The 26366-nt window shown below is 36.5% G+C and overlaps 4 protein-coding genes across 6 annotated transcripts in view; 3 read left to right on the top strand and 1 right to left on the bottom strand.

The window, feature by feature from the left end:
- The first annotated feature begins 525 nt into the window (after positions 1–525).
- rps14 (ribosomal protein S14) lies at positions 526–3652 on the top strand. The gene is made up of 5 exons (XM_065287501.1): positions 526–612; positions 1208–1358; positions 2728–2889; positions 3073–3149; positions 3548–3652. Exons 2-5 carry the CDS (start codon positions 1210–1212, stop codon positions 3613–3615), a joined length of 456 nt encoding a protein of 151 aa, XP_065143573.1. The 5' UTR covers positions 526–612; positions 1208–1209; the 3' UTR covers positions 3616–3652.
- A 1228-nt stretch (positions 3653–4880) lies between these two features.
- On the top strand, positions 4881–10481 carry cd74b (CD74 molecule, major histocompatibility complex, class II invariant chain b). The gene is made up of 6 exons (XM_065287498.2): positions 4881–5054; positions 5540–5706; positions 5949–6025; positions 8118–8145; positions 8268–8489; positions 9567–10481. Exons 1-6 carry the CDS (start codon positions 4981–4983, stop codon positions 9614–9616), a joined length of 618 nt encoding a protein of 205 aa, XP_065143570.1. The 5' UTR covers positions 4881–4980; the 3' UTR covers positions 9617–10481.
- On the bottom strand, positions 10352–12635 carry LOC135776657 (SLC35A4 upstream open reading frame protein). 2 transcript variants are annotated; one of them, XM_065287500.2, is made up of 3 exons: positions 12505–12635; positions 12008–12091; positions 10352–11898 (listed from the first exon to the last, which is right to left on the bottom strand). In XM_065287500.2, exons 1-3 carry the CDS (start codon positions 12514–12516, stop codon positions 11704–11706), a joined length of 291 nt encoding a protein of 96 aa, XP_065143572.1. In that variant the 5' UTR covers positions 12517–12635; the 3' UTR covers positions 10352–11703. The 2 variants fall into 2 exon arrangements, with proteins under 2 accessions (XP_065143572.1, XP_065143571.1); XM_065287499.2 differs by having other exon boundaries at positions 11993–12091; positions 12505–12625.
- The window catches only part of apbb3 (amyloid beta (A4) precursor protein-binding, family B, member 3), a 34280-nt gene continuing 19729 nt past the window's right edge, over positions 11816–26366 (top strand). For both annotated transcript variants that reach the window (XR_010544152.2, XM_065287497.2), the window contains exons 1-4: positions 11816–11928; positions 14092–14216; positions 23405–23592; positions 23681–23748. Coding sequence is in view for 1 of the 2 variants with exons in the window: in XM_065287497.2 (XP_065143569.1) it covers positions 11903–11928; positions 14092–14216; positions 23405–23592; positions 23681–23748 (407 nt within the window). In the remaining variant the exon portion in view is untranslated. The remainder of the gene's footprint in view (positions 11929–14091; positions 14217–23404; positions 23593–23680; positions 23749–26366) is intronic.

Below are 26366 nucleotides of genomic sequence, written 5' to 3'. Positions count from 1 at the left end.
TTTGACCATTTCCCATGATAAGATTAGTTTTTAAGGTAATCTTTGGTTAATCCAACAGAAAGCATAATTCCATAAAGCTTGAAATAAATTACACCGATAAAACAATTGTTCAACTGTTTCCAAATTGCAAAATTGGCATATATTAGAGTACCCAACATTAAATCTTATGGTTGACAGGAAATCCTAGAACGTTTGTTTTAATTTTAGACATTTCTTTTTTTATCAAAATGACAAAATATATAAGATCCCTTTACTGGTCCTGGACAACAGCATTTCAATAAACAATTTTAAAAAAATGTATTAGAAATTTTTTTATTTTTACAAAAAAATGACATTTTCTATCATAAGATCAGGCTTTTTGTGAATTCTTGTAGTATATTTTACTTGTTCCTTTACTAAATTAATCATTTGTAATGGTAACGTTATATTCTTGATAATTCTATTGAATATTTTAGGGATTGTTGTTGTTATTACGCTGTCACGCTGTCGCATATGGGGACTTTTATTATATTTCACTACCAAAATCACTTCCGCCTTTTGAGGTTGAACTTTCAACCCGGCAGCGATTTTTCTTTCCTTTCCTGTTTCGGCCTCGATTAGAGACACACATAGGTGAGATATCACAGTTTACAATCCTTTCAAATCCTTCATTTACAAAATGAATTATACGTAAAATCTCCATACGATTATGTTTAGAAACATGTTGTTGATCAGAATAAGACGATATTAAGTCAATAAAGTGTCTTATGTGTCTTATTTTAACCTGATGAACAGTGCAGATCTAGCTGACTCTAAACCCGTAATGTTTCAGTCAGAGAAACGGCGTGTATTAAACTATAAGAGCAGCACCGTGTCGTCGTTGATATACAGTGATTGAATAACGAGTTACTTATAACGTTAGTTTGTACGAAAAATATGATTTTAGGGTCAGTTGATCGTCCGTATAATGTAACGTTACGCTAACGTGTGTTGTTAGTTTGCAAGCACGCATGATATGTTGACGAAGGTTAGCTTGGTTCTTCAGTGCTTTTATATACAAATATGCTTATCTTCCAAGTTTAACATAGTGTCTGTAACTGAGGTTTATTTGTAAAACACTGCATGCATGACTAAACGGTCTGTTTAGATCAGCAAACTAGTGATGTGAAATCTTCAGTGCTAGTTAACGTGAGAGGATTTTCACCCTGAATTTGTGTTTGTCTTTCAGCAATGGCACCTCGCAAGGGTAAGGAAAAGAAGGAAGAGCAGGTCATCAGTCTGGGACCTCAGGTTGCTGAAGGCGAGAATGTCTTTGGGGTCTGTCACATCTTTGCATCCTTCAACGACACCTTTGTGCATGTCACCGATCTCTCCGGCAAGTAAGTAACTTGACCCAGAACCAGGCTGAAGTTGAAGATCATTTAGTGAGATGTGATTTAGAATGAATACTGCAGTACACTTAAGTATTTACTATGGTGAACTTCGCTAAAATTCCTAGATACTACAGGTTTTTTTAACTTTACCTTAGGAAATGTATAATGGTAAGAAAGAATTGTACTACAATATTTATTACAGTTTATTAAATCCCTATAGTACCACAGAATACTTCAGCATTCATTACTAAAGTATAGTATCAATTGGTATTTTTTTTTAATGATGACGATAATAATAATAGTAATCTTGCAGTAGTGTTCATGTAAAATGTGTTTTATACATTAACAAAGTGTAATTACCATAATATATTACAGTAACGTTAAACTACAATTTGCTGTAGTGCATACTAAAGTATACTATGGTATAGCTTTGTTTTTGGTCTTTTAAAAAGAAACTTGATATAACGTTGAATTTGTTTTGGTGGAGACAACAGCATGCATTTTGTGTAATACACCAAAATAAATGGTTTACACACACCTGAAAATTGTAATTTACAGTAAATGCACAGATATATCGATCAATAATTGGTGTTGGTTGTTAAAAGCAATTTTTCACACTTGGTTATTGGACGATAGTTTACAAACAGCGGATAGTCATGGCTGATTTAATCTGTCAATCAAATAAGGACAGGGAAATGCAATGAATTTAAACTTAGAGTATGGAAAATTTAAAGAAACTAGTAAAATCCCTAGTTTAATGATAAATATTAGTGGTCATTGTTTTTATTCGTATATTCACAAGTTGTATCTTGTAAAAAAATTGTTAATGCAAGTTAATATATATCTGTATCATTAGAAAAATGTAATATTGGTGCATCACTATAATTTGCTCTTTCTCATAATGTTAAACCTATAGTGATTTTTTTTTTCTGTGGTAAGTGAAGTTCCCAAAAATATATACAAATGTGCCATGCTCTGTGCAACTTGTGCAATCTATTCAAATTCATCCAATAGCTTTGTATGACAAAATGATAAATTGTGATACATTATTCACATTAAAGCTTTAGTTCTCAAATCTTATGCGAGCTGATCGATGATAATTTTCATTTGTAATGCGTGTGAGAAATCGTACCAGAGCCAATTGTAACTTGAAAAATTCCAATGAATGAAAATAAGTTTAAACTGAATTTTTATACAAAACTATTGAGTAAGGAAGATGTGGATTGTGTAGATTGCACAACTATACTCAATTTAGAAAATTTTCCAGGATGCTTTTCAGATTCACTTTGTTTTGCAACACCATTAACTTCCTTTATAGTTGTTCTGCGTTTCTTGTATTTGAGTACAAATCCTTTTCTGAATTCTCAATCTGTAGAGAAACAATCTGCCGTGTGACTGGTGGGATGAAGGTGAAGGCCGACAGAGATGAGTCCTCCCCCTACGCTGCTATGTTGGCAGCTCAGGATGTTGCTCAGAGGTGCAAGGAGCTGGGAATCACTGCCCTGCACATCAAGCTGAGGGCCACTGGTGGCAACAGGTATGATTTTTTAATAAAGTACCTGACATGAAGCTTAAACTATTTTTATTTTAAATTCACTCTTAGTAATGCCACAGGAAGTAATTTGGGACTGTGTAACTGCTGAGATCGTTGTAAGGTGTTGAGTTTTTGCTTGATGGCTCAGTATTTTTGTTAATGATGTTTCACTGTTTTCCCCTTAAGAACCAAGACACCAGGACCAGGGGCGCAGTCTGCCCTTAGGGCTCTGGCTCGTTCTGGCATGAAGATTGGCCGTATTGGTGAGTTTAAATTCAGAACTGTTAATACAGCTTTAAAGTCCCTGTGTACTGGAATTTGTGTTGATTTATTTCTGAAGTTAAATTATCACCTGACAAATATAGTAGGCTGTGCTTTGATTGGATAAAGAAGTATCATTCAGAAATGTAACTTGCGGCAGACTGACAGTTTGAGGGGGCGGAGTTAATAGATGCTCCAAGATGGCCCAAGCCGTCTAGCTGATGTCATTAGAGAAAGATCGCCACAAGAGGGCGGCAGTGCATTTTCAGACTTAAAAAATACTTGCACAAAAAAAATAAACATGACAATATTACATAAAAATATAAATTTGTTAGTTTTGATTTCATTGTGTTGTGTGATCGTATTCATGAGGAAGTCTTAAACACATTTTTCTCAACAGAGGACGTAACCCCCATTCCATCAGACAGCACCCGCCGAAAGGGAGGTCGTCGTGGACGTCGTCTGTAAACTATGTTGGATTTTTCGGAATAAAAAGTCAAATAAATACGGTGTCTTGCGTCTTTATTTTTTTTGTATTGGTGTGCTTTATGCTACTGATACATGTCTAACTGGTTTCTTGTATTGGCACTGAACTTCTCACGGCATCTCAATATGAAGTTTACCAGAGCAGTTCCTAGGTGCATAAATATTTCTTGGTGCTTTGGTTATTAAAACAATTGATTGAGTGACAGGTCAAACTAGCATTAGCCAAAACCTGAAAATGTGATGTGTGGTAGCAATGCTAAAGTGAAAGTAAAAGACTGGACAGCTTATGTTATGTATGGGGAAGTGTGTTGATTCATGCTCACAGCAGAACCAGAAACAATGAGCTTTTCATAATGAAATTACATCGTAATATTGACTAAGATCATGGCAAAGATTAAAACAATGTGAAATCAAAGATATCAAGGTTATATTTTAACAGAACCTTCCTTGCATTATATTGCAATTGAAGGCGTTTAGCTGGGTTTGTGCAGACTGGGTCACACAGTCCTGGTTTCACAGACTAGGATTAGCTAAAGCCATGAATAGCTCTTAAATGAAGATGTTTAAGCATCTTTTATAAACATAACTTGAAAGATGTTACTGGTGTGTATCATGAGACAAATCAAATCAATGGCAATAGCATATTTAAAGGGATAGTTCATCTAAAATGAACATTCTGTAATTTCTTCAATTTCATGTTGTTACAAACCTGTATAATTTTCTTTGTTCTGATGAACACAAACTGAAAAATTTATTTTAGAAATTATTTTCTATTCACGTCCATAGTAGTTATAAATAATGCTGTGGAAGTCAATGGTGCTCACGATCGGTTTGATTACAAACATTCCTCAAAATATCTTCCTTCGGGGTCATCGAAATAAAGTATTTTATACAGCTTTGTAACAGCATGAGAGTGATTAAATTGTGACAGAATTTTTTTATTTTTTAAGTCTGAACTTTGGGAAGGCTAAGGAAAACGTCGCATGTATATAAATTGTTTTCAGTGGATTTTTAAGTTTCATTAAAATCGTAATAGTAAATATTAATGAATAAATATTAATATATGGTGGTGTTACAGAGTTTGTTTGACTCGAAACAAAAAGAGATGGTCGCCGTTGTGTTTGTTTGAGACTATTGTGAGAATTACGGAGCAGCACATTCAAGTTCACGTCTGTCTGGCGACTGATGATGCGTTTTCATTTCAGCCAATGAAATAATGAGAAGAGTCTGAGACATTCATCACAAGTATCGCTGCCGAAGACTCGCTCCTTACATTCTCATAATACTGCGCTGGGATAAAAACAGTTTTTGGTTTGGCCATTTTTAAAGACTTTAAGTTGATCAGAAATGTCTGTCTCAAGCGAGGCTCCACTTATGAACTCTCCAAGTGAACAATCCATCAGTATGCCTGCTCAAAGAGGGTGAGGAAACTTTGTTTTACAGACATCTATTTTTAGTTATATTCTGATGTAGATAAACAGAAATGTTTTTACTTTATGTGATTTTTTTAAAATAAATGATAAAACAATAGTTAGTGATAAAATGTTTTATAACACACATTTAAAATAAAACGTGCGTAATTTGTCACATATAAAATCTGGAGGATGCGCCATTACTATTTTAACACTGCGTTGTTTTGACATTACCACCATATTTTTATGTGTATTATACTTTTTTCTTTAATGTAATTTCTGTAAGTAATAGTGAAATACATTTGTATTGAAATTATAACCTCATTCGTTTGTCATTTATGCTTAAATCTAAATATATTGCGCATCCTTTGTTTTAAAGTAACTACTTTAAAGTTTTAAATCTCCAATGCACACAAACTGTGTTGTCAGTCCAATTTAGAGCAAAGGCTGTCTTAACATCTTTCTTTCTGAAACTCGTTATGTTTGTGTCTCAGAGGATCTAATAAGCAGGCCCTGAAGGTGGCAGGCTTGACTCTGCTGGCAGGTATACTGATCGCAGGTCAGGCCTTCACTGCGTACATGGCGTACAGTCAGAAGGCTCAGCTGAGCACCCTGGAGAGACGCACTGACCGCCTGCAGGAGATCAGCCGCAGGACTATGAGTCAGTCATGGATTTTAATCAATCACCTTTAGCACTTCTTTTATAATGCTAAAAACAGTTTTGAATTGCTTCAACTCGTGCTTAAATAAAATATGGACAAAAGGTTAAAATTAACCTGTAAAATTAACCAGTCATGAGTTAAAACAACTCAACGTAGTTTATTTTAAACCCTACAGTTGGATTTGTCCGACTCAGTAGCTGAGTTTGACCAAATCTTTTGTTTCTTCCTGTTATGTGTTCAGCCATGCGCGCCCCCGTGAAAATGCATCTGCCCATGAGCTCTCTTCCTCTGGCTTATGATGTCTCCAAAGATGATAAGGTAAGGTTATTTTAATTTTTGTTTTTATTTAGTTTGTATTTTTTTTATTTCAGTTTAATTTTAGTTCTTTTTAGTGGTGCATAAATAGTTTCTATTTTGTTTCTATTTATCAAAAATCATAAAATCTGGAAATGTTGAAAATAAGAGGAAAATAAGAGGATTTTTTTTTTAAATGTATGTTTTTTATTTGGTCCTGCACTGAACAAATTAGTCACCTTCAATGAAGCTCTGTGCCCCCATATGTGACAAATACAAAATTATCACCATAAAAAAGTGCGCTTGGCACTTTTCTTTTAGCCATCAAATAACCGTGAAGAAAGTGCTGGACAAATACCACAGCAACCAATCAGCACATCCTACTTGTACAAACTTACGTCTGTGTACGACTGAAAATCAATGCAAAGTTTAATGTTCTGTCTACGAATGTCCATTTCTGTACCAGAAGACATCCCTGGACTTACATAATATAATTATTTGTTGACTAAACACGTTGTATCAGATTAGTTCAGTGGACATTTCGTAGTATAGAAACCAAACAGCCCCAGTTAAGGGGCCAATCGCATCAAACGCGTTTTAAACGGTTGCACTGCCTTTTTCTGGGTCACTTTTGTTCCCTCATTACAATGGAAGGCCCGCCTCTCCCCTCATTTGATTGGACAACGGAAAGTAAAAACTGCAAGGGGTTCGGCGCACATAAACAGCGCGCATAACGCTCACTGCCTATAGAAAATCATTCAAAAAAGGCAACTGCCATAGAGGCCGTTCACATGTCATGCCTAAAAACGCTAGACACGTAGATTCTTGAAAATTTTTAGTTTTTAACTCGATGCGACGCAGACACGCCCCCCCCAAAAAACGAGTGTGTCGCAGTGCGTCGCGAATGTGTCGCGTTTGCATCGGTTCCATTATGAGTACGCATACTACGCACCTACATTTGAAATAACGAACTTGAGCGCACAAAAGATGCGATATGTGAATCACCTCATAAACACGTTTGGTGTGATCGGCCCCTAACTCTGCCAGCATTCTGCGTTTTCAGCCACGTTTAAATGCTTCGGTGTATAGTACACTGACATTTTTAAGCCTTTTTCACTTATTTGAATGGTTTGCCAGCAGAAGACAGGTTGTCTTAAAGCAACACCAAAGAGTTTTTTTTACCTTAAAATAATGTTTCCAAAAAAGTTTCAGTCGTTCATCCACTCGAAACAGGGTGAACGGCACTTTCACATTCGCTTTGCAGCCCTCTATCAGCCAAAACCGCACAAAAGAAGTTTCCAACCCTCGGGTCGCTGTCCTGTAGTTTGAGTGAAAACTACAAAAACTTGCTTTACGGTAGACCTACAATCCAATCAGAGCCAGCTTTGCTGCAGTAGGCTAAATTATTTACCACAGTGGTAATGGACAATTCCGCTTCCAACCTGTAGGGGGAGCAAAGAGCAAAAACTCTTTAGTGTTGCTTTAATAAGCTAACCGTTAGACACGAGGAGATGTTTTCTGAACCGAAACATAAACCAACATCTGCTTATTTATGATCAGGCAACACAAGTCACTTTGTGTTCAACTGCTGATCCAACACCATTTAAAACGCAAGTTTTGTTTTCCTAAATTTTATTTTGTTTTATTTTATTTTGTTATTATAGTTGCAGTTTATTTATTTTTTTGTTTGTTTTGTTTTGAAACTTTCGTTTTTATTTTATTTCAGTTAACGAAAATGTTTGTTCACTAATTGTTTCAGTTTTGTGATAGTTTACGATAATAACCTTGGGTAAAACTCTCAGTATTTTTTTTTTGTGTGTTGCAATATGAGCAATTGTCCACGTGGTGACATCATTGAGTCAAAATCAAACCATGATGGAGGTTTAGCAGTAAAAATATCAACAGCCCAAGAAATTAAAAATGAGTTGCATTTATTGAAAAATGTAAAATGTGTAGTTTAAAAAAAAAATGAATTCCCATAATTGCATCTTTATAGCAAATTTGTCACCTCAGAGCAGTTTCATGAAGTTGTGTAAAGAAAGACTCTCAGTGTTGATTAAATTTTTTTATAGTAAATTCTCTCACATGCTGCATTTTTTTATTTTCAATTTTTTAGGATTCTTCTTCCTCATCTACTCAACCAGGTATCAACATCTTTTCATTGTCAGAACATCTCATTTAATTTCCTCAGAGGTCCCGTCCTCATTTGAACATGCACATACAGAGTATTTTCTGCTCTTTAGTCACCTTTGTGTCCATCACACAGAGTCCCGTCTTCAAACACAGTGCCAGAAGGATGCTGCAGCAGAGGGGAAGAATTCCCTTCCCTCATTCCGCCCTAAATGTGATGAAAACGGAGAGTATCTGTCTCAGCAGTGCTGGGATGGGACTGATGTATGCTGGTGTGTGGACAAGAATGGTGTTGAGTTGGATAATTCTCTGACCAGGGGCCCTGCTAACTGTGATACCCCCAAACTCATTGAGCCAGGTAAAAATAAAGTATACATGAATGCACAAACATTTTATTTAAATACCAACAAGTAAATTTTTAGTTTTTGTGCTAAATAAAAGTGTAAATGTTATACAGTATAAATATGCAACTTAAAAGTATATTTCTATCTCAGTAATGCCTCATTGTCCCTAAAAAGTATACAAAATATCACAAATACTTACAGTAAATAGATTTTTAATCTATTTTAATAGTGCCGCAGGCCAGGGATGACGTATTTTTGTAGGCCAATCCGAAAGTCAGCGGGATACTGGCTCCCTTGCAAAAATCTCCATTCATTTTCATCATAGACTTTTGGATTATCGGGAAAAAATAAGCTTTTTGTTTAACAAAGGTTCAAGACACACGTTTTGTCCAACTTTTTTTTTTGTCCAGCATTTTAACTCTTTCACCGCCAGCGTTTTTAAAAAAAGTTGCCAGCCAGCGCCAGCGTTTTTCATGATTTTCACCAAAGTTTAATGCCTGCCAGAAAATGTTCTTCTTTAAATATATAAACGTACAATATACCAAATGAAAGAACAGACCCTCTGCTTTCAAACAAAAAAAAACCGTTTCATCCTACCTTTAGTGGTTCTTTTGCAATCAGCTTTTGAATATGGGTAGGTTTTTGCAAAAACACCATATTTTGAGCAAAAAGCAGAAATAATTCCATTTTTATGACGGACTTTTCATAGAGATCCCATTCAGAGCGATCTTTAAAACAGACACGGACATGCAGCAGCTTGGCATAGGGAAATACTTCCGGTTTTAAAAAGTTGCGGAAGGGCGCCACCTGGTGGGTAATAGCGGTATTGCGGAAAGACGGAATATCTCGTCATTGGCGGGGAAGCGTTTTCTCTTAATTGACGAGAAATCTCGTCAATGGCGGGGAAAGAGTTAAAGTCAGCTTTTTATATTTCTAGTGAACACATTTACAAAAAGTATTGACTCTGTGACAAAAGTATTAATTTGTCTAAATGTTTTGTTTGAAATGTTTGTCATTGTATTAGTATTAGTGATGTTTATAATATTTAACTTTAATATGTGTTTTTCATGCATTGCTATTTCTTATTTTAGTTGCTGAGTTTAGGCCAATGGAGCCTCTGGTGGGAGGAGATAAGGAGTGAAGAACAGCATTGAAGTGACGCCATAAAGGCCCTGAAACTTTTATAAATATATTGGTGGCTTTATCATAGATTCTTTCAAAGTTACCTTTCCATTTCTAGTTTGGCTTAAGGTCAAGATTTGAGAGCTTGCTTAAGTTGATCACAATAGTAGTTAGAGTATCTTAAATAAAGTTTAATATGCTTCATACATCATGCTGATAATAATAAGTATATGTTAAATCAAAATTAAGTGTTGGGCTTTTATATTTTCCTTAAAGGGGACATATCATCTGACTTTTTCCATGTTTAAGTGCTATAATTGGGTCTTCAGTACTTCTATCAACCTATAAAATGTGAAAAAGATCAACACAGTAACATTCTCTGCAAGCATGTGAAACAACAGGTTATTGAAATCTGGCTTCCCTTTTGATGTCAAAAGGGATCTAATACCACCCCTTAATCTGCACTACCCAACCACGGCACTGCATTTTATTTAATTTCATTTCATCAGCTCATTTGCATAAAAAAGGACACACCCAAAATGGCACATTTTGTTCACACCTTCAAAGTGTTAATTTGAACATGCTATAATAAATTATCTGTGGGACATTTTGAGCTAAAACTTTGCATATGTACTCTGGGGACACCAAAGATTTATTTTACATCTTGAAAAAGTCTGATGAAATGTCCCCTTTAAATGTGGCAGAATCTTATATATTGTACTGACTTTACCTTTTTTACTTTAACTTACTTTGATATTTTTAATTTTACATTATTTACATTTGAACATTAAAAATAAAATGGATTAAAATAATAATATATTGATACAGTTAAACTAAGATTGGAAACTAACAAAGATAGACGATTAAATTAATTTGTAACAATTTGTTTGTGTTTTTTTTTTTTTTTGATGTGTCAGCTTCTTCATCTATTAAGTTGTATGACAACTGCTTACCTTAATATGAATCCACTTTGTGTTGTTTAGCAAAATGTGTTTACAGCACTTAAGTCTAATGCAGTGTTTCTTAATCAGGGGGTCGGGGCCCACAAAGGGCCTCAACAAATTTCCAAGGGCGCCAAAGATGACTCAAATTTATTCAAAATAAGACCAAAAAAAGCATTAAAATTAGGCAAAACAACCACAAATCAACACATTTCTTATTGTTTGGTTATTTTTTATTATTTTGGCTGTTGCAAATATAGGGGCCTTGAAGTAAAAAGGGTTGAAAACCTTAATAGTAAAATAAATAACATTACCAATCAATTTCGAATCATAATTTAAGTTTTTATTTAGCAAAATGACTGAGAAGTTCAGCATGCAAGTAGCAAAATGTCTCAAAACTTTTATCAAATATTTGACAATAATACATGGCAATAAAACAAAAATCCAACATTCTTAACTATGGTGTATAATGGAAAGTCTGTTTTCATCTTTATTTATAAAACAGATATAACTGAGATTTCACTCCAAACCATATCACCAAATAAAAACTTGACATGAAAAGCAATTGCATGGCACTCATTGAACATCCTCTAATTAAAAATTTCACTTCCTAAGAAGCTCTCACAAATGTTTACCGAAAGCAGAAGTGGTAAGCTAAAGTGCAAAATTTAGTCAAATGTTTCTATAACTTTATTAGAGGCTTCAGATAATGAAGTTCAGCAACTTCTCTTACATTTGACATGTAACAAAACTTCACAAAGTCAGATATTACTTACAAAGTGTGTTGCACTTAATTGTTTACATGAGATGACCTTAAAGGGTTCTTGGGGGAAAAATGCATGTAACAGAACATAAATGCATAAACAACAGAAACATGATATGAAATCTAACTTATAACATCAACGTGATCAAAGTAATGGCCCCATGTATCATCTTCTGAGCTTTGGCTATGTTCTTGAAAGAAGCTGCCAATTCTTCTGTACTGAACTAGGCATCAGTTTAATACGTCCAGTTAATTCGGTGTGGTCTGACGAGTGGCATCAATATGAAACCACTGGAAGGCAATCAAACAAACATTTTGCAAATAACATCTCCAATAGTTTAAGAGGTAAAAAAAGTTCTTGTAACAGGCATAATTTCTCGGACATTCATATATTTGGTATCTCTATCGGCCCTTCTTAAAAGAGCTGAAGTAGTTTTTCACGGTCTGCTCAATGTTTGGCACTTGATAGCTCTGAGCAGCGTAGACCCCCGTGCACGTCCCTACAAGAACTCCCAAAACCGCTGAGGACCGCAGCTTTGCCACCACATACCCGGCCAAAAAGCCTTTGAGGAAGGGAGAACTGAGAAAACTTCCACCCTAAATGAGGAAGAGAGACAAAGAGAGTGGGTAAGAAAACACACAGGTTTATTGTTTTTACATTAACATATTGCTGATCTGCTACAAATCCAACCTGTGGCAGCCCAACCTGAACTTCATCCTCAACTCTTCGCTGAATGTTTTCAAGCTGATCTTTAAGCAGGGACAGATCTTTAAGATGCTTGAACGGATCCTGTTTAAGTAAAACACACAGAAAATATTTAGAAAAACACATCTCTTTATACTAACGTTCGTGGGTTATGAGTCAACACGGGTGTGTCCCAGAAATTATGTTTTAATTTGATTCCCTTTGCCATTGCAGCATGACATTGAAATTGTACTTTTACCTTTATTATTAGTTTATAACATTTAAGAATATAGTATATATTGACCTATAGGCTGTATTACAACGCCTGTAACATTAGTTTACAGGTAAAATAGAACTTCTAAGCATCGCAACGACTACTGTTTCTTTTCTCGATTTTTTTCCTCGAAATCAAATGTCGTGATAAAAAGTTAATAGTAACCGAAAGCAAATGTGAAATTAAATTAAGAGAACAGAAAATAAGTTATGAAACATCTTTTTCAGAACGCAGACACACCAACCTTGTCCGCCATTCCTGCGATCAGATCAGATATTCTGAAATCGACTGTGCATCCTGACACTCTGGTTCTGGCTAGAAGGATACAGCTACGGACCAAATCTCGCGAGCTGTTGGGTTAAGGGGTAGAATTAGAATGAAAAACAGATATTTTGGGTAGATATGATACAAGTATGACCTTAATCCCGTAAAATGTTGGGTTTAGGGGTAGTATTAGGATGAAACAGCGCTCTTCCGGCGAGATTTCCCGATATTTTGACAGTAGCTGTATCGCTTCTAGCCACAACTCTTAATGGCGCAAATGTCACTCTGTATTTGATTACTTAGTTCTTTTTCATATTGTCGTGACGCGCCTGTGTGTAAATAAAATTGGATTTAAATGCCGTTCTTCTTAACGTAAATTTGTTATTTTGTATATCTATCATTGGTATTGTATTATATTGCGTCATATTTCACATATGAATGGTTCATTCACATTTATTTATTGATGTAAAAGAATATGACTATTGTCTTGTTTATTGATTTGTATATGACTGAAAAAAAAAGAAAAAAATATTGCAGATATAAACGGTTATGTTCTTTATTAATTATTTGTAAATATATTTATTTATTTAAATAATAATAATATAACATATTTTCATTACACAGAGGAAGACGCTCGCGACAAAAGAAGTCGTTGCCACGGCAACCAGAGGAATGATGCAAACGGAGGATGAACGATGACGGACTTCGCTTGAATTCATAATGGCAGGAATTAAGGTGGACCAACACATATCTTTAAACGCGCAAACCTTTGTATCTACCACAAAATATTTTAAATTAATATGAATTTCCTTTGCCGTACGAGTCAAATTAGATGTTTGTTTGTACATGTCTTACGTCATTAGTACAATTACAATAGCTCGACAGTCGTAGTGCAAAAGATGTTACTTCATGAATCTTTATGAAGTTTAACGAAACTATGACAACACATGTTGTATGATTCTCCTCTTGAATATGTCTAACCTGTGTGTTATTTTTATTAATAAAACCAAAAGCTCATGTATTGAGTGTTAAAAAACGGCCAGCTTGCCAAAAGGGAGGTTATTGATTTGATAGTGTTTGTTTATTGTAAAAAATATATGTGTAACCCTGTATATGCACTGCACGTCTTTATACCTACATTGTTGTATGTGTTGAAGATGGAATTGCTTTCATCAGCCATACTGTATGTTCAGCCATCCTTAAGACACCATCATAAACTGAGGGTGGGGAGGAATAGCTGCAGGCATTACTGAATTACAGAATGCACACAGAGAGATGCACACGCACACACACATACACAGAGAGGGAGAGAGCGATCACATAAACAGCATCACTAACAGGCAGACATAAAGATTGAAGAGCGCAGTCTCACGAGCAGTGAAGAAAGAGGGAAAGATGAGATTGATTTAAATGGCTTTACTTAGACAGCAGTGAGATTACCCAGGGGTTCAATAAAGAGTGGATTGAAAGACAGGAGCGTGATTTAATCCTCTTGGCATGCGAGTGGTATCCCCATCTTTTCGGCACTGAGTCTGGTAGTCACCCTCTGTGTCTGTGTGTGCTGCAGAGTTTGTTGGTGCTGTTGGGACATTTCAGACTGGAATGTGTCTGAGTTAACCTCAGGGGGCTTTCCGGAAGACACCATGCTGGGGAAGGATTACATGCTCGCCATCATCATCGTCAACTATGATGGTAGGTAATACACAGATTCATTCTGCACTCTTCCTAATTTTGGTCTGTCTTCTCCGCTAGCAACACCTCTGCTTGGGTTGCCATAGTGTGCGAGCTGGAGGCATCTGGTTAAGTCGAGGAGTAAATTTTTACCTGTACTGTAGTTCACATGCTCAGATGCTCACTTACTAGTGGACTTAAATTCATACTAGACCTAGCTTTCAGACTCGTATAGCTCCTCTGTAACATCTTTTTTTAGGCATTTTATCAAATGTTGAGATTAATGGTTTATTACCACACTCAAAAAACACAAAAAGTTGCTTGTTTTGCCTGTTGAGGTTGCCGGCATTCTGGTTTTTCAGAAGGTCAGACATGCATTGATTCATGGTCATCACCATCTACATGGTTTTGCTGGGATTATGCATCTGTTGGAGGATTAGATTATGGAGACACAAACATAATTTTCTCACAATATATAAAGAAACAGACCACGACACTCCTTGCTATTGTATGTTTATGTGACATTAAAATTCCTGGTGGTGCATTTAATTTATAATGGTTTATTAACCTTTATAAACCATGGTGATCACGTAGGGTCAATGGTTATTTATTTAGCACTGAAATTGTTCAAATCAATAAGAATCTATTTAAAAATCTTTAAGGTCATTGTTATCCATTTGTACAATTATGATATATGATTAAGAAGAATCCATTTGAATGTTAATTTTTGATGAAGGGATAATAAAGTAAGCCTAGCCTGTTTTGCAAAATGTATACCATCACAGTGCCACCAGGTACCAATGTTCTACAAAGTCAGCTGTAAAACAACTCTAGGAACACAAATAGTGTCCAACCGGCGTCCTCACAATGTCATCCCTCTTAAAATAACATCTGTTAAATGCACAGAGAGGAATTGTGTGTATGAGTGAGTGTGAATGTCTCTGTAGCCTCTCCAAAACCTTTGACACTAAAGGTGGATTTTAGATACAACTGTATCCCCTGAAAGATGCTGAGTGATGGGAGAACTGTCAGGATCTTCTGTTGATGTACAGGAGTCAATTGCATCTGAGTTTTGTAGTACATTCATTCAGTAACTCCTTGAAAGCAAGATTTTTAAATACCTCTTGATTTATTGTAGGAGTAAGGATTGTTTTCCAGATGGATGTTTTGATTCTTAATCCTCCCGGTCTGAGCTCACATGGGCATAACACCATTGGGATTATCTGGTTATTATTTTTTTCTCCATATGTAGCTATTAATATTTCTTTTCTGGTGTACCTTTCTCTCTTTTGTCCATACCTGGACACAGGGGCGGATCTACCGGGGTGGCACGGGGTGGCAGTTGCCACCCTAAATAAAAGCATTGCCACCCCATATGCCACCCCAGCGCGGGTATCCTAAAATATATAATTTATACCCGAGTTGGCTCTTTTAACCAGAAAGGCAATGTAGTTTTTCTCTGCGTGTGTTTGGGGGTGGGAGACACATATCTGACGATGATTGGTGTGTGTGTCTTGGACGGGGTGGGACAACCACATAGCTGATGGTGATTGGCTTAATTTCCATCGTTAGCCAACCAGAGGCAGCAGAGTTCATACACAAGCATGCAGTCAGTCCGAGCAGAAAGTCTTTTACAGTGTAAAAAAAGTCCGCGCAGATTTGCCAACTTGGTGACTTGGTTGCTAGATTAAAAAACTTTTTAGACCCCTTTAGCGACTTTATTAAAAAGCGACTAGGACAAATCTAGCGATCTTTTCTGGCGTGGTTGGAGACGTTTGGAAACTGCGGTGAAAGGATGCATCGCCCCATCCAAGGCACTCACATGCAGCCCGGTTCTCGCGCTGCAGTCCATCCCAGTCGCACAAACCCGCAACAACAGAGCGATGACAAGTACAACGATCTCAAAACAAAGGTAGCGGACGCAAGCACAAAGTATAAAAAGCACAAACGTTACTTTTCCATTGTTGAGGTGAAAGGCAAGAATGATTATAAACGTGCAACTTATGCCCATGAAGAAAGAGTCTCTTCACGTGACGTCTTTAGAAAGTAATTCTGATCTAATAAAGCACCTCACATCATCACATGCTGCCAAAACAAATTCTCTTTAGTGTCTTAAAGTGATTAAGTTGAGCATCACATCAGCAAATCAGAGTACTAAATACGGTCATATTTATAGATAAATGTTGCATCAGGATAAAAATACAAAAATTAAACTGATGTTAAATATTGCACGAGGTAGTTGCTTGGTAGTTAAAACAACTGAACTGCAGGTTTGTGTTAGCAGTAAATATATTTTAAGCAGTTCTTTCTAGAGTTAGCCCGTCATGTCTTGTTAGCTACTGCAGCAATCAAAATATTCCATACGTGCATATGAAATCGCTCGTTATGATATAGTCTGATGTTTTTATTTTTCGTCGTTAAGGAGACAAAACTATTCAGTGTTGTGTATGTTTAGAAAGCTTGAAAGACAACTTAATGCGGCATTTTCCAGGATATTATGAAAAGAAAGGCTGATATCCATTCTTTTTACCAAAAATAATAGAAAAATCAAATACTATGGGAGTGGAAGGTACAAATAAAACAGAAAAATATGTTGTGGAAGGGAAAGGAATAGATGAAGTAATGAAGGAAAGAAACATATGGATGGCAAAGAGCTAAAAAGAAGTGAAAAGACAGAAATCCATCATCAAGTGAGTAAAAGGATTAAAGAAGAGGGTTATGAGAGAAAGAGATGTTTGCCTTTCAAATATGTTTTACATTAATATAAACTAGGCAATCCTATTTTATTTATATAACAGTCTTTATACCATTATGTTCAACCAGTCAGTGTTTTTAGATATTGATAAGCTGTATGTATTAACTTAGTATTAAGACAAAGGGTGCTACAGAGATGCTAAAGGTAGCTGCTTGGGTACTTACTTATAGGAACATTTGTTGTTGCGTTTATTAATGTTATAAAAATTTGAGGTCCAGTGTTCACCGAATATAGTATATACAGTATATAATTTCTTGAATCCACGACAACCATGCAAGGACGCTTACTTCATTGCCACCCCTTGTAGTTCTCATGCCACCCCCTTGCCACCCCATAAATAATTTTCTAGATCCGCCCCTGCCTGGACATATCAGTGTCTCATCATTTTCTTTAAAGAGCCCCTATTTTCTTTTTCATTATTTTACTTTGTGTGTGTGTGTGTGTGTGTGTGTTAGTACATGTTAAAGGAATATTCCATTTTCTCAAAAGAAAAATCCAGATAATTTACTCACCACCATGTCATACAAAATGTTGATGTCTTTCTTTGTTCAGTCGAGAAGAAATTATATTTTTTGAGGAAAACATTGCAGGATTTTTCTCATTTTAATTGACTTTAATAGAGCCCAACATTTAATACTTAACTCAACACTTAACAGTTTTGTTCAACGGAGTTTCAAAGGTCTATAAACGATCCCAAACGAGGCATAAGGGTCTTATCTAGCAAAACGATTGTCATTTTTGACAAGAAAAATAAAAAATATGTACTTTTAAACCACAACTTTTCATGTAGGTCCGGTCCAGCGTGACCTAACGTAAATGTGTAGTGACGTACGGAGGTCACGTGTTACATATATAAAACGCACATTTGCGGACCATTGTAAACAATAAACTGCCACAAAGACATTAATTAGTATCAGTTGACATTTCAAGACGCTTGTAAACACTGGGGCGGAGTTTCGCGTTCGTCCTCTGTGACCTCTTGACGTCATGACGCATTGCGTGGGGTCAGCTGGCGCATCACGACCGGATATACATGACGAGAAGTTGTGGTTTAAAAGTGTATATTTGTTATTTTTATTGTCAAAAATGACATTTGTTTTGCTAGATAAGACCCTTATGCCTCGTTTGGGATCGTTTATAGTCCTTTGAAACTCCGTTAAAAAAAACGTTAAGTGTTGAGTTAAGTATTAAATGTTGGGCTCTATTAAAGTCCATTAAAATGAGAAAAATCCTGCAATGTTTTCCTCAAAAAACATAATTTCTTCTGGACTGAACAAAGAAAGACATCAACATTTTGGATGACATGGTGGTGAGTAAATTATCTGGATTTTTCTTTTAAGAAAATGGACTAATCCTTTAACAATCTGCAAAATTACAAATCCCAAAGTCTACAATAAGGGAATTTATAAAATCTCTTTTCTTGTACTAAAATAAACGCAAGGATTCTGGGTAACTTTCCTACAATCTTTACTTTCGCAGCGTGTTGACACAAACTCAATGCACAACGCTTGTTGTTTGTCGTTCCTATCTGTTGAGTCCGACTCAGGCCGCGCTGGCAAAGTTCATCGATCATCTGGGTCATCTCCATTTTCTGAATCAGATTCGGGTTCGTATTGATAAGGTATTAAAGACGATGTTAATGCTTCTTGTGAGCTGATATACCAAATATGGTTAGGAGCGTCACATTTCCGTTGGAAAAAAACAGCACACAACAATAAACCTGTTTCAATAAATGACTTTCCACATGTTCGGTATCTGAACTTGCAGAAAGTTACAAAAAGTATCAATATTTGAATTTGGTATTTAGTTGACAAAGCATGGGTTTGAAAAATTTGGGTCGGGACCTACTTGTGGGTCAAACAGTTTAGTCCAACTAATGACAAGCAATGACAATTTTGTTAAACACAGAGCTTATTCTCTGGGATAATCCAAAAGCCTATGGGAAAATGAATGACCTTTCTGGCGGAAAGAACCACTGTCCGCTAACTTCCGGGTCGGCCTACAAAAATAGGCACTCTATTGTAGGCTCTCTCATGTTCATGTGCTCTTGGTTTCTCTCTGGAGATTGACTGGGTGTTGAATATTGTTTACTACTCAACACCTAGTTAGTTGTTTGGCAGAATTTCAGAATTAGTATTGCTTGCCTTCTCCAGGTAAAGGCTTTAAATGCCAAATTTCTGCTTGCTGAAGTGATGCAAAGTTTTTGGAGTGGTTTTTTAGAGATTCAACATGCCTTGCGAATGCGTCAATGCTGTTCGAAATGCACTGTTAGTCAACACAGACAAGCTAATGCTATACACTACTTGAAAACAGTGAAGTTTTTCTATACTGAATAGGGCACAAGCACACACTCTCTATAGCAGTTTCTATAGGGACTCAACAGGCAGTGTAGGCTTTCTCAGGAGATCATCAATAATTCACCAACATCCTCTCCTCAATCCCCAGACACGCATGCGGCACTCAGTTGTAGTTATTGCTTCGTCCTTATGACATATCCTGGAGTGGGTGCTGATGGGAATTGCAGTGCCACCTACATAAAGTCGTAATGTCACAACTACAGGCAGTGGGCTACCGACACTATGTCATGGCAATTCACACGTATTTTACGGGGAGGCTAATTCGTATTAATTGGTACGACCACATTTGTACATTTTGTACGATTTGCCTTGGCCCCTGTGACGTTGGGGTTAGTGGCGAGGATTTGTATTGTTTTCTTTATGATAATCATACGTTTTGCACAATTAACTTCATATAAATCTTCATATATCACACATTAATTCTTGAAATCAGAGGTTTATTCTATGATTTTAGACATCTATGTTTTAGCATGCATCAACACATTGCACTATTATTAAAAATGCCACTGGCACTCAGATTTATAATTTCAGGTGGATCCCTCATGGTGACTAGAATTAGACTTCATTCTTCGTGCAGTCTTTCTTCTGTCAGATAGCCAGCCTACAACATTAAAAATGTCACAGCAACATATTGCGCTTATTATGGCCTGTCAGGAGTAGAAGCGAGGGGGCGGCAGTAGAAATATCGAGGAGTTCAATATGGGCGTAATAGATCAACGCTGCGGACACAAAAACCCTCACGTAGACACTTACACCCATAATTCTTTGTTGTGATATAGAAACATAAGACTGCCAAAGGTTCTTGACAGCGATGCCTAATAGGAACCTAGGAACCATTCAATCAAAGGTTCTCAAAATAAACATTTCTTTCTTACCTAGTCTAAAAGCATTTCGGGCAACAGAAAAGTTCTTTGGGTGTTCTTTATGGAACCATATAGACAGAATCATTTTCTTTAAGAGTTATTTTTGGACTCCATATGTCAAACACGTCTCATCCAATCAGAATTTTGAGGCAGAATTAGGTATTTTATTACAAAAGTGTAAAAACATTGCTGGCTATGTTTATTGCCATTCCTATAAAATGCTGTTTAGGTGATGTTAATGTTAGCAGTTTCCCTGACTTTGAACCATTACTGAATCAGAGAATCAGATTTGAGATATACCCAAAGTTCTTTGTAGGTGTCAATAACACTAAAGACTTTACATGTTTTGAAAGTTCCACTTTTTCATTTTCTACTTAGGGCTCTATCAGTTCAGATATGACATGATCCTGTTAACCTTTTAAATTGTACATTTATTCATAACTTCATAAAGAAATAAGTCAACCAAAGTCTACTTATCTACAGATAAGTTTTTTATTTTTTTCAGGGAGCACATAACAACTCCTACAAAATCTCTCTCTCTCTCTCTCTCTCTCTCTCTCTCTCTCTCTCTCTCTCTCTCTCTCTCTCTCTCTCTCTCTCTCTCTCTCTCTCTCTCTCTCTCTCTCTCTCTCTCTCTCTCTCTCTCTCTCTCTCTCTCTCTCTCTCTCTCTCTTTCTGTGGTTGTGCATAACTGTGATTCAGAGGGAACTTTTATACCCGTGCCCAGCCATTTCATGTCACTACTGACCCAGTTCTGGGGATGTCTACTGCACACACAAGTTCACAGATAGTGATGCTTTTTTTCAAAAGTCCTCTGAGGCCTCCTGAATTGTGTTATTTGTGAGAGTAGACAGATGCATTCTTTTAAGCTAGAGGTTCATGTAGGCAAATATATAATTCAGCACACACAGCTGCATCTGAGTCTCAGAACACTGCATAAACATGTGATGTGACATATGATGACTCCACACACATATACAAATACTATATTTGACATCCTGTCTGTGAACTCCAGGCTAAAGTCTAATTAAAGTCAGATTAGGATCATCAATGTTTAATTTTAGTAATTGATTTCACATTGATTTCAATCTTTGACATGATCTAATGCAAATGTTATATTATCAACATACCAATACATGTAAGCATGTCTTAAAATTTGATGCATCCCGTTTTTGCTTAAATAACAGTTTGCAATTGAGCTGGCATAATTTTGTGTCATTGTATGTGTAATTATAACAATTATTATTATAAACAACTACATTTTATAAAAATTATACATGAAATCGTTCATAGCGTGAAAATCTGACTTTTTCCATGTTTAACTCTCAGCGCCAGCATTTTTCATGATTTTCACAAAAGTTAAATGCCTTCCAGAAAATGTTCTCCTTAAAATATATAAACATACATACTGTATATCAAATGAAAGAACAGACCCTATGCTTTCAAACAAACAAACAAAAAACAGTTTCATCCTACCTTCATTAATTCTCTTTTTATCACCTTTCAAATATCGGTAAGTTTCTTCAAAAACACAAAATTTTGAGCAAAAAGCTGAGATAATTTAATTTTTGTGAAGGTCGTTTGAATGAGATCAGATGCAGAGCGATCTTTAAAACGTACACTGAGTTCTTTCTCTTTCATGGTTGTATAAGTAAGAAATTCTCGTCATTGGCAGGGAAGCGTTTTCTCTTAATTGACGAGATAACTCGTCAATGGTGGGGAAAGAGTTAAGTGCTGGTCCTCCTTCTATTAACCCAGAAATTGTAAAAAAAATAACAACAACTCAGTAACTAAGTTTTGGTAAACCATTCTCTGCAAGCATGTGAAAAAATAGGTCGTTCAGATATCGCCTGTTTTGTGAGGTAGGTAGCAGGGCCAATTAATACCACCCCTTAATCTACACAATCCAACCACAGCACTGCCATTTAATGCAGAAATCAACTCATTTGCATTTTAAAAGAAAACCAAAAACGGCACATTTTTGATCACACCTACGAAGTGAATTATCTGTGGGGTATTTTGAGCATAAAACTTTACATATGCACTCTGGAGACACCAATGACTTATTTTACATCTTCAATAAAATCTCATAATATGACCCCTTTCAGAAACATTTTTAGTATTATCTTTTTGCCTGTGGATGTGGATGTGACGAGATGTAAAGCTGGGTATCAAATAAAATCTATTTATTTGGGTCTTTTCTTTTTTTAACATATACATTTATATAATATCAGGATGGTTTTAATCCAGGACTAGGCCTTAGTTATATTACAGGGCTCCAGACTGCCCCCAAATGGTGGCATTTTGCCCTTAAAATTTGAGAGTGTGCCACTGAATTTTACATCCAGTCGCACATGTGTGACCAGTAAATTTGACCTTTTTTCCAAAAGTGCACAATAAAATGTGACACTAAATTTGAAACAGCACATTGTAATTTCTGCATCTATCATCAAGTATTTATTAGTAATACAGAGGAAATTAGTAGAAATGTGAATATTTGGTTAGCATGTTGATTTATGGTGTGTGCCCCTAAATTTTCTGGTTGCGCCCCTTAAATTTTCAGTTGGGGGCCACTGTGCTCCTAGTGAAAAAAGTTAGTCTGGAGCCCTGTATTAGGACATTTTAGCCCTAATAGATTAAATAATTTATTAAATAATTTAGATATGTTAGGTGTTTTTAAATTAAGGCAGCTCAAACACATTTTATTCTGGTACTGGGATAAGCCCTGTCTGGGAAACCACCCCTTTATGCTATCATCCACTTGTGAGTATTTTGTGTATATTTTTGAGAAAGAAATCGCAAAGGAAACAATAATGGAAATGAGCAGAAGTCCAGCCGTTTTTAATATCAGAGCTGCTTCTGGTTTTGACCTCATTTTTGGCTGAATGACACGTAGCCAGATGAAGAGTTCATCTGTTGTCTGTCTGTAATGAGCAGATCTAAGCAGTGACCATACCTTAGGGTATGCACGCTTCAAAGTACGCACGATTGTGGTTTTCAGTTTCATTGTGGGGAGCCAACGAAAAAGAGTACCCCAAAATACCTGTGTGTGAGTGTATGACTGGCTACTGGCTCTGTGTCATTGATGTGTGAATTTGAGTATGGCATATTTACAAAATTGGATTAGTGTGCACTACACTCAAGTCACCATCAAAATCTATTTGAATAGTACTGTTTATGACATAAAATTCGCTTTTTATAATTATATGGATTTTTCTTTCTTTCTCTTTACAGATAACATCTGGAATGATCAGACACTGGAGCTGGACTCAGATCTGCCTCCAGGATGGCGAACTATACGGGACAGCACTGGCACCTATTATTGGCACGTGCCCACAGGCACCACGCAGTGGCAACATCCCTCCTACAGCGCAGAGGAGGAACAAAACACCGTTAACAGCCTCACAGCCAACCAGTTTAAGGTGAGATGCTTTGATGCATGTCAGGATGTTTATATGGCTTTGAGTGTGTTCGTGACACGTCACACATCTCCACGTTTGATTTCATCAGAGTGCTGCAGATGGCAGGTGGGAATCGAGAGGCAGGACTGAAAACCCACTGGCGTCTCTCAGTGAAAGGTGAGGGAATCTCATCTGCGCTGTATGCTACACAGCTGAGGACAGGCCGCAGATGTTTCTATCAATCTACACATTAAAACCACTGTGAACCAAAGTGGATAATGTTCAGTGTGGTTGACTGAAACAGAAGATGGGATCAACATCATCTGCAACAGATTTTATTTTAAATGTTAAGAATACAATGACCAACCACAGATGTCGATTCAGGAATTTTGCCTATTTGGGTAAATCGTGTTTTTCTGTAAACAAACAAATTTTGTTGTAGTGTCGAGCTGCACTTTTAGCTCCGGTGACAAACTGGTGCGGATCCACCCCGGAGTCTATATCTTTCCGAGACCCTCCCCAACATCAATATATTTTGTATAATTCTGTAACTGTGTCTGCACCCATGTGCAAATCAAATCATCACTTCATTTTTTATTTGTCGGGTGTAGTAACACATTACAGACAGTGTCATCTCGCACTCTTCTCTCAAATAAAATTCTAGCACAATTCTAAGCCAAATTCTTAGCAGATTAAAACATCTTTTTACTCCTCTAATGAAGAAACATATATTTATATATCTGCACAAACCACCTGGCTTTGCCATGAACAGATGTCTGCTAGTGGAAATGACAAATTAATTCCTGTTTCAGTCAGGTATGGAGGACAGACGGTAAAACAAGTCATTATGTCTTTGGCTAAACTCCAAAAACTCTGATATCAGGTCATGAGGTCAATTTAAAGCTTGAACAAAAGCAGAAAATTACCTGGGGAATCCTCAAGCAGTTACTCTAGATTCGGTAGCAGGAATAAATACTTCATAGATGTCACAATTTTAACAACATTCATGTAATGGGGAAAATCTCACAGGAACAGAGCTGCATGAAAATGTAGGACAAGGCTTTCCTCAATATCAGTGGTGGCTGGTGACTTCTCTTCGAGGGGCAGGAAATTTAAAATATGTGTTCATAGTTTCATGTGTGTTGCTCGTCATTTCAAAATATGTGTTTGTTGCGTCATGTGAACCTATGTGCATTATCCCTCTTGTCACAATGAGTGCCTGCTGCACACGCGTAGAAAGGGTTTAGGGTAAAAGAGACACTCATGTTCACAAAATACACGCAAGACACTGCCTAACAGTTAACTCTGATTACACATGAGATTATGCGAGTATCTGACAAACGCGAGCGTCTCTTTAAACCCTTAAGACGCATGTGCAGCAGGCACTTAGGCTACGTTCACACTGCAGGGCTTAATGTTCAATTCCGATTTTTTGAAAAAAAAATTTTTTTGCAAGGCCATTCACATTTCCAATTAAATGCGACCTTTTGTGATCACCTGTGTGAACATGAAATTACCCAGAAGTGACCCGCATGCACAGAAGAGTACTCAACGGTCAACAATGTCACTCGTTGTTTGCTGAAGTAGCTAACGTTAAACATGGATGTCAATAACAACAGCGAAGCTCTTTTTGCAACATTAAAGTTATTTTCCCAACCGAGCCAACACAATTACAATCTTCTCGTTTTAAGAAGAAAATTAAAGGAGAGCAAGGTTTTTAGCCATGGCGTTTTGTGGAGCAGTGTTAGCAAATATTGATTAAATCTATGACCTCACTTCCCTTCCATTGACTGGTCTCAGCAGCATTGTCCGCCATGGTTGTTGTTCAACGCATGCCTACTTCAACGCCTACTTCAACGCAGAATTATCACGTTTGTAGTGTATCAATGATGTACGGGTCGGATACATGTGGCCTGGCCATTCAGATGGAGGTCGCATTTCAAAAGATCTGATACGTATCGGATTCAGGACCACATACCCAAGTGGCCTGGGTCGCATTTGAAAAGATCGGATCTGTGTCGTTCAGACTGTCATGAAAAGATCAGATACAGGACGCATAGGGGCAAAAAAATCAGAATTGGGTCGTTTCAGCCTGCAGTGTGAACGTAGCCTTATTTTGACAAGACGCATGGTTCACATGACGCGCCAAACACATTTTGACATGGTGAACCACACAAATGACACACAAATTATCAGATATTGAAAGTGGAATATTCCTTTAAGCTGACGCACTAACAATATTAAAAGGAAATAAATAAGAACTAACTAAAACGGAAACTGAAATAAAAAATAAACGTGAATAATAATAAAAAATTTAACAAATGCACATAACAAAATCTATTTTTGTTTTAATTAAACTAAAAACAACATATATATAGATGGTTTCAGCAGCAACAATGTAAACGGCTTTTGTGGACAAAAGCCAACTTCCAGTAGACTTCCACATAGAATTAATAACAACAACGTAATTTTACAGTAGGTTATTTCTGATGACGAGTGAAATAAATCACCTAGTAAGTAAATTACCTTCATTAATATATCATATTTTACACTGAGCTAACGTTACTAAGTAAAATTAATGTATAGAGAACAGGTGCGCTCCACTACCAAATTGTTTATGGGTTCGAGTAATAAAGAGGTTATCAAAATGAAAATAAAAACGCACTCTAAAGGTATAATTTCATACATTTATTTGTCCCATGTCCGGCTTAGCCCAAACGTGTCTGTACGGACATGGGACATGGCAAATTTATGAAATTATATCTTGAGAGTGCGTTTTTTATTTTCATTTTAAA

Source organism: Paramisgurnus dabryanus, chromosome 18 (genome assembly GCF_030506205.2).
Source record: "Paramisgurnus dabryanus chromosome 18, PD_genome_1.1, whole genome shotgun sequence".
In the NCBI taxonomy this organism is placed as follows: Eukaryota; Metazoa; Chordata; class Actinopteri; order Cypriniformes; family Cobitidae; genus Paramisgurnus; species Paramisgurnus dabryanus.
The sequence above is the reverse complement of the archived record's forward strand: the minus strand, read 5'-3'. Positions and strand labels throughout refer to the sequence as shown.